Source organism: Mauremys mutica, chromosome 12 (genome assembly GCF_020497125.1).
Source record: "Mauremys mutica isolate MM-2020 ecotype Southern chromosome 12, ASM2049712v1, whole genome shotgun sequence".
NCBI classification, from domain to species: domain Eukaryota; kingdom Metazoa; phylum Chordata; order Testudines; family Geoemydidae; genus Mauremys; species Mauremys mutica.
The window spans coordinates 50,663,224-50,671,534 of record NC_059083.1 but is presented as its reverse complement, the minus strand read 5'-3'; the positions used below and the strand labels follow the sequence as shown (position 1 = coordinate 50,671,534).

The 8,311-nt window shown below is 42.5% G+C and overlaps 1 protein-coding gene and 1 pseudogene across 1 annotated transcript; both read right to left on the bottom strand.

Annotated features, from left to right (window-relative positions):
* Window positions 1-889, bottom strand: LOC123346909 (annotated as a pseudogene).
* Window positions 890-6,990: 6,101 nt separating this feature from the next.
* Window positions 6,991-7,941, bottom strand: LOC123346908 (olfactory receptor 11A1-like). Its single transcript, XM_044984353.1, has one exon. It carries the CDS (start codon window positions 7,939-7,941, stop codon window positions 6,991-6,993), a length of 951 nt encoding a protein of 316 aa, XP_044840288.1.
* Window positions 7,942-8,311: the final 370 nt, after the last annotated feature.

Sequence of the window (8,311 nt, the reverse complement as noted above, 5' to 3'; positions counted from 1 at the left end):
TTACAACCCATCACTCAAGGCCCCTTTCACTTCCGCGTTCCGCAGCATGTAGATAATGGGGTGCAGCATGGGGGTGAGGGCCTCATACAGCATGGCCACCAGCCTGTCCCAATCTGGTGAGTGGTTTGATGAGGGGCATCTGTAGGTGAAGATGGTCATGCCATAGAACAGACACACCACTGCGAGGTGGGAGGTGCAGGTGGAGACAGCCTTGCGCTTGCCTTCAACCGACTGGATCTTCAGGATGGCCGAGATGATCTGGATGTAGGAGAACAGGGTGAACAGAAAGGCTCCCATGCCAAATATCCCTATGTAATGGGGGCCACCATCTTTATGAGGTATGTGGAAGCGCAGGAAAAAGCCAGCACTGGGGGAATGTCACAGTAATATTGGTTGACTTTATTGGAGTGGCAGAAAGACAGGGAGAAGGTAAGCTGTGGGCGAGGAACCCAGTGACCCGTGTCCCGGCCATCATCAGAATGCACAGTCTCTTGTTCATAATGACCACACACCGCAAAGGGTTACGCACGACCACGTATCAATCATAGGCCATCACTGACAAGAGGAAAATCTCCGTCCCTGCTTGAGTCACCAGGACAGAGAGCTGCAACAGCAGCCAGTGAAGGAAATTGTGTTGCAGCTCTCGGTCCTGCACTTTGGGCACGGTAGCAGTGGGGCAGCAGATGTCTAACAAGGAGAGGTTGCTGAGAAAGAAGTACATGGAGTTGTGCAGCTTAGCTTCAGACTCTATGGCTATGAAGATGAGGCCACTGCCAGAAAGGGTTATAAGGTAGATCAACAGAAAGGCAACAAAAAGGGAGAAGCGAATGGCTAGGTGACTGAAAAGTCCCGTAAGGATGAATTTGGTCACCATCATCCCACTGTCCATTTCTCTGCTTGAAGAGGAGCTCTCCTGCAAGGGGTTAAATGAAAGCGATTTCATTTTATGAAATTCTATGCATGGGAATGATGGATGGTCTTGGTGTTAAGGCAAAGGAGTGGGAGACAGAAGATCTTGGTTCTCCTCCAGAGGCATGTGCCTACCTGTTTCCCCCTAATAATAAACATTCTCAGATTGATACATTTTGGGTTCTTTTTTTTTAAACCAAATTGAAACAATTCATTTTGGGTAGGTTAGACATTAAACTCTCTCCACCTGAGCTGCTTCAGTGATTCATGGAAGTCGTAGTGTGGGTGCTTCATGCTCCCATTTTCCTCTCTGAGGACTCCCTGGCTGATTACATCTCATCTGACGTGCTGCAATGGGGGCATAAACAGGGGAATCTTGAGTAGGCGTAAAGAGGTTATTTTACCTCTATATTTGGAACTGGTCCATCTGCTGCTGGAAACCTGTGTCCAGTCCTGGTGACCACAATTCATGAAGGATGTTGATTAACTGGAGAGGGTTCAGAGAAGAGACACAAGAATGACTAAAGGATTAGAAAACATGCTTATAGTGATAAACTCAAAGAGCTCTATCTATTTAGCTTAACAAAGAGAAGGTTAATGGGTGACTTGACTACAGTCTATGTGTATCTACATTGGGAACAGATATTTGTTAATGGACTCTTCAATCTAGCAGAGAAAGATATAACAAGATCCAATGGCTGAAAACTGAAGCTGAACAAATTCAGACTGGAAATAAGGCATACATTTTTAACAGTGAAGGTAATTAACCATTGGAACAAGTTATCAAGGGTCGTGGTGGATTCTCCATCACTGGCATTTTTAAAACTAGGTTGGGAGTTTTATTAAAAGATCTTCTCTAATTCAAATAGGAATTATTTGGGGGAAGTTTAATGGCTTCTGTTATACAGGAGGTCAGATTAGATGATTACAGCGGTCCCTTCTGGACTTGGAATCTATGAATTTTTGAACGGTTCAACCAGAAGGGAGTCCTCAGTGCATCATGGGAGATGTAGTCCAGCCCGAGAGCCCACTCCACAGAGGAGAACGAAGGCATGAGGCATCTGAACTACAGCTCCCATGAATTATCATGGTTGCTCAGTTGGATGCACACTGATATCCAACTGCCCTGAAATTGAATGTTTTGACTGGATTTGACAAACTGATATTTTCATTTCAAATCATCCTGATCCAGAACAAAATATTTCATTCCAATTTTCCATCAGGAAAAAGATTGAAAATATTTGGCTGAAATTCCTGTGGAAAATTTTGATTCTGACAAAACTGCATTTTCTGTCAAAAATGTTTTTTTTCCTAGTGGCTATCTCTATTTGCTACTCTCCAGTCATATAGTATAATATTTTGTTTAGTCATAGACTATATATTTTGTTAGCAGTTCAGCCACTTATAATATATCTTCACTCTCCCTTACACTTGTTTTTGATTGACTTTTCTCCAGGCTAGCTTTCTCTCCATTCCTAATTTAAATAATACCCCTCTAGATTGTTTTTTAAAACTACTAATCTAGCAGTCTGATTCACCTCTGTTTATGGTAGGTGCCCTTCTGTTTATGCCTGCTTTCTCCAAAGATTTCTAAACCTCTCATCTCCACCACATTCTCATCCATGCTTTAGGACACAACAATCTGCAACCTATTGTCACCCACTCTTCCCTTTTATCTGTCTCTGCATTTCAGTGACAATTGCTGCAGAAGTGTTTGATTTCAGCCTTCTTCTTGATCATTTAAACTTGATCATCAGCATCTGTCTTTCACCCTTCCCAGTATAACCAAGGAACTCTTCAGCATCCCTGCTGGGTGGAGTACCTCTTTTGCCATGATACTCACACACACACACACCATTTCAAACAGCACAAGTTAAACACCGTGATATGCCACAAGCTAACAGCATTCTGCTTCCATTTCCGCAACAAGACAGCAATATTCCCAAGGATATTTTAATAGAAGTGGAATCATCCAGAGATACTACCTACTAATGGAGTATAGGACACATTTAAAATGTGTGACAGCATGGTCCTTCCAAGCAGGCACTGGCTTGGGAATCTGGAGAGCTGCGTTCTGGTCCCAGCTTTGCTACCCGATCTCTCCAGCGCATCATCAAAGATTTACAACCTATCCTTAAAGATGATCCCTCACTCTCACAGATCTTGGGAGACAGGCCAGTCCTCGCTTATAGACAGCCTCCCAACCTGAAGCAAATACTCACCAGCAACCGCACACCATACAACATAAACACTAACCCAGGAACCTATCCTTGCAACAAAGCCCGATGCCAGCTCTGTCCACATATCCATTCAAGTGACACCATCATAGGACCTAATCACATCAGACACGCCATCAGGGGCTCGTACACCTGCACATCTACCAACGTGATATATGCCATCATGTGCCAGCAATGCCCCTCTGCCATGTACATTGGCCAAACCGGACAGTCTCTACGCAAAAGAATAAATGGACACAAATCTGACATCAGGAATCATAACATTCAAAAACCAGTGGGAGAACACTTCAACCTCTCTAACCACTCAGTGACAGACTTGAAGGTGGCAATTTTGCAACAAAAAAACTTCAAAAACAGACTCCAAAGAGAAACTGCTGAACTTGAATTAATATGCAAACTAGATACTATTAACTGTGGCCTAAACAAAGACTGGGAATGGTTGGGTCATTACACCAATTGAATCTATTTCCCTATGTTAAGTTCTCCTCACACCTTCTATGGGCCATCTTAATTATCACTTCAAAAAGTTTTTTTTCCTCCTGCTAACGATAGCTCATCTCAATTGATTAGACTCTGCCTGTTGGTATGCATACTTCCACCTTTTCATGTTCTCTGTATGTATAAATATCCCCTGTCTGTGTGTTCCATTCTATGCATCCGAAGAAGTGAGCTGCAGCTCACGAAAGCTCATACTAAAATAAATTTGTTAGTCTTTAAGGTGCTACAAGTACTCCTGTTCTTTTTATGGGTATCTGTTTCCCTTTTCATCTACTCAGTCTTGGATTTTCAGTCCTCCTTCTATGGAAATCCCAGGTTAGAGCCCTGCAAATAATAAGGTGGCTAACAAATAGAAGGATTTCTCATCTGTCTCCTCCACAATCACCACCAGCTACAGAAGCTAAAGAGGAGCAGCTTTGTGGGAGCCCCATGTTAAATGTTAGCAGCACTCCATTCCCCCCCCCGCCCCTTTAGCTCCCTGATGTCTACATGGCTGCTCATCTCTCTCCTCTTCAGACTACATGTCCCACCTGCTTCTATGCCTGCTTTGTTTCCTTCTCCTACCAGTAACTTTTGCCATGCTGCAGTCTTCACCTAAACTACTATCCCTTGTCCTGTAGCCCTGGCAAACTTGTTCCACTCCTTCACATTCCTCGTCCAAACTCATGTTTTCCCCCCCACGATCCCTCAGTCAATGATTCTGTCATGAATCCCCTTGAGATAATAAAATAAAATAGTTCAGAAGAAAGAAAGAAAGAAAGAAAGAAAGAAAGAAAGAAAGAAAGAAAGAAAGAACCAGTCAGGCATCACCTTAACCTGTTCATTCCTTCCGCACTCCATCTGTCTCCATGGCCTGCTGTTACCTGCTACACCAACTTCTCTTGTCTTGATCAGTTCAAACAGTGAGATCTTTGCTGCATGGACCATGGGTCTCAGGCCTGGTCTCCACCTAAAAGTTAGGTTGCCCTAGCTACTGTAGTAGAAAGAGAGAGGCTGAGACATGAGGCCTGGTATGAGGGGCCTGGTGTAAGCTCTAAGGCCTGAACTAAAGGCAGGCTCTGTTACAAAACAGATGCCTGCTGGCAGGTTCACTCTCTGATATATGAACTTGGCAAGAACAGGGCTGGCATTGCAAAAGCACAAGCACTCCTAGGCACTAAGTATTCACGTAAACACATTCCAGAAGGGTAGTACCAGAACACCCTGATACAAAGTTATGGTGTAAAGACACTCCCTGAAGATTATACAAGGACACACTGACCCCTCTTAAAGATAAGGTCAGGATAACAGGGTGCTGGATAGAGATGTTTTAATTGAACCAACAGGTACAAGGTAAAGGATGATAACAAACCACGTCAGAGGGGCAATATGTAACTTACTTGTATCAGTGTATAAAAGAGGGGTCACAGAGGGGGTGTCTTTGTCTGGCTGAGATGGGAGTGGAAAGTCCTGCCGCTCACTGAGCTGGTCCGTTGTCACAGGTATACATGTATTAAGTGTACCTGTAGCACGCATAGGGCAGTAATGCCGTGCTTTGTCATCAATAAACCTGGCCGAGTGCCTTTGCCACTGAACAGAGTCTGTGGTCTTCTCAGGCACTTCGATCGAGATCTGCTATACTGGCTACCTGGCTAGAGCAGCACACAGCGAGAACCCACACAGCCAGCAACTGACAGCAGCTACATTGCTCAGGATGGTGAAAAATTTCACGCTCTGTGGTGACATAGTTAGATTGACTTAACCCCCAATGTAGCTGGATCTAGGTCCATGGCAGAATTATTCTGTTGACCTAACTACCATGTCTCAGAGGGGTGGATTTACTACAGCGTTGGAAAAACCCTTCCATCACTGTGGTGTCTACACTACAGCACCATAGCTGTGCTGCCATATCAGCTGTAGTGTAGACATGGCCTTGTTCTCCTTTCACTTACAATAGTGTAAATATGAGTTATGCCAGTAGCAAGAGGAGAGTCATATCTGTGCCTGTAATCCCTTTGTAAAGTGCCATGTGCTTGTGTGATGCTACATGCATGCGTTAAACAATAACAAGAACAATAACATAGGTCTCCTCTCAGGTCAACTCAAATGATGTCTCACCTGCAATGAACACAAAAAGCCTTTCCTTCAGTAGCTCAACAGGCTCCTATAAGAACGTGTTGACTGGCATGTCTAGGGAGACCAGTCCTCTAGAGTGATCACACAGTGGATAGCCTGAAGTCAACAAACAGCTCTTGAATTTCCATTACATCATCTGCCTTGGCTCTCACTTCTTTCACATGGAAGGAGCTTAAAATAATCTCTCAATCCTACAAGGCTTTATCAGGTCAATAAACCTTACTCTATCCATTAGTCCCATGGAGTAGGGGTTAGTCTTTTAAATAAGGGCTGAAGGATCAAGGTGTTAAACCTACTGGATTAGATTACGCTGTACTTAGGCATTGAGTTTCATGCACATTTTGTTTATACATGGGCTGGATCTTGCAATGCTTACTCACACAAGTATTGATTACTCAACTGAGTATTCATATTAAAGCCAGTTGTGTTGCTCGAGTGTAAAAATTAATTAACCAGGTGTTGAGTGCATCCTGTGAAGTCACCTGGTGTATAGAGGGTGGCTAGTGCCTTCCAAGATGGGGTCCACAAAGAGCAAGGAAATGATGGATTTTGAGTACTGGGGATTAGCATAAATAAGTGTTCTAGGTTGTAGCAGTTTGGGTTGAAAAAAAACAAACTATAATTATTTAATGACTCTAGACACTAGATTAAAAAAGCTAAAGCTTTATAACAGCTAAACCACAAATTGTCAACATCACATGCAAAAATACACAAAGTAAATAGCCTTAAATCAAACTCTAATAAAGTTCTCAAGCAACATTTTTCTTTCTTTGCCTGCCTGTAGATTTCTACGATTTTTGATGGAAATATTTTTTCATCGGTTTGTGTGTGTACAGAGAAATCAATGTTTACTGATATTTACCAATTAAAATCTAATCCTTCCAAGCCTATTTCTATAACCCTTGTTAAGTACAGTACAAAGCAGGTACACTGGGTAAATTACATTTGAATGGTGTGTTATTTTAATGGGTGAAATCCTGCTCCAATGGTGTCCATGGGAGTTTTGCCATTTATTTCAGCTGGGTCAGGATATCACCCAATGATTTTGATTATCTTGATTATCTCACTTTTTTGGGCTTAGCAACTCCATTCTTCTTTGGACAAGTCATCAGTAGCTATTCTGAAGAAATGACCATACAACACCAAAAAGAAAACTCTGTTTCCGACATTCAGTAAATCTTCTCAGTTTATTGCCTTTTCACTGACAACTAAAATAATGACCTTACATGCTCTAAATTCTCGTGAAATCCATAAATTTACTGACTGCTTTTCTTAGGGCCTTTTTTACCTCTTTGTTTCTCAGGCTGTAGATGAGTGGATTGACCAGGGGAGTCAGGACACTGTAGAAGACAGAGAACACTTTGTTCAGGTCTCTCAGTATCTTAGTTTTGGGTAGGAGATAAACAATGATCAGAGTCCCATAAAAAGTTGTAACCACAATGAGGTGGGAGGAGCAGGTGGAAAATGCCTTTTGCCTCTCAGTGGTGGAAGGGATTCTCAGGATGGAGGTGATGATACAAATGTAGGATGTTACAGTTAGTAGAAATGGTGGCAGTGAACATACAGTTGACAGGACAAAACCCAAAAATTCTATTAGGCGAGTGTCACTGCAGGAGAGTTTTATCATTGGGGTGAAATCACAAAAGAAGTGATCAATCTTACCAGGCCCACAGAAAGGCAGTTGTGACATCAGAGATGTTGTCATGGTAATAGCGAAAAAGCCAATTATCCAAGACCCAGACAGCAGCAGGACACAGAATCTGCCATTCATATGGGCTCCATAGTGCAGTGGTTTGCATATTGCTAAATACCGATCATAAGACATCACGGATAAGAGAAAACACTCTGTAGTAACTAGGACTCCAAAAATATAAAATTGTACAATACAGCCTCTGAATGAGATGGTTCTGTCCCCCGTCAGGAGACTGACCAGCATCCTGGGCAGGATAGTTGAGGTGTAGCAAGTTTCCAGGCAGGACAAGTTTCCCAGGAAGAAGTACATGGGGGTGTGAAGGTGCTGATCAGTTACAACAAGTATAATGATGAGTATGTTCCCTACCATGGTCACAGTGTAGATCACTGAAAACAGAAGAAAGAGAAGAACTTGCAGTTCAGGGAGATTCCCAAAGCCCAGGAGGATGAATTCTATATCTGTTTTATTGCTCCAGTCTGCACTGGCCATGGGTAGTATCTACAGAAAATCCAACATATCCTGGAAGAGAACATGAAAAATATATTTAAAGATTAATGTATTGTCAGCAAATAATGCCATAAGATTGGGGTTTTTTGGTTTGTTTTTGTTTTTTAATGGCTTCTCCTGATGGTTACTAGCTGAATGGTTGGGTGGGGAATGCAACCCAAGGTGTAAATTGACAGACAACTCATTTTCTGTAATAGATTATTGCTCTTCTCGAACAGCAGCTTAAAGAAACTGTTATTCTATATGGACACTGAATTTACAACACGAAATATCAGGCTAGGTATACATATGCTGTAGCAATACAGGTTATATCAGTGTTAAGAACTGCATGGAAATTGCTGGAAGCCAGTTG

What these genes read in the sequence shown, in the direction of transcription:
- LOC123346908 (XM_044984353.1), bottom strand. Translation starts at nt 7,941, where the DNA reads ATGGCCAGTGCAGACTGGAGCAATAAAACAGATATAGAATTCATCCTC.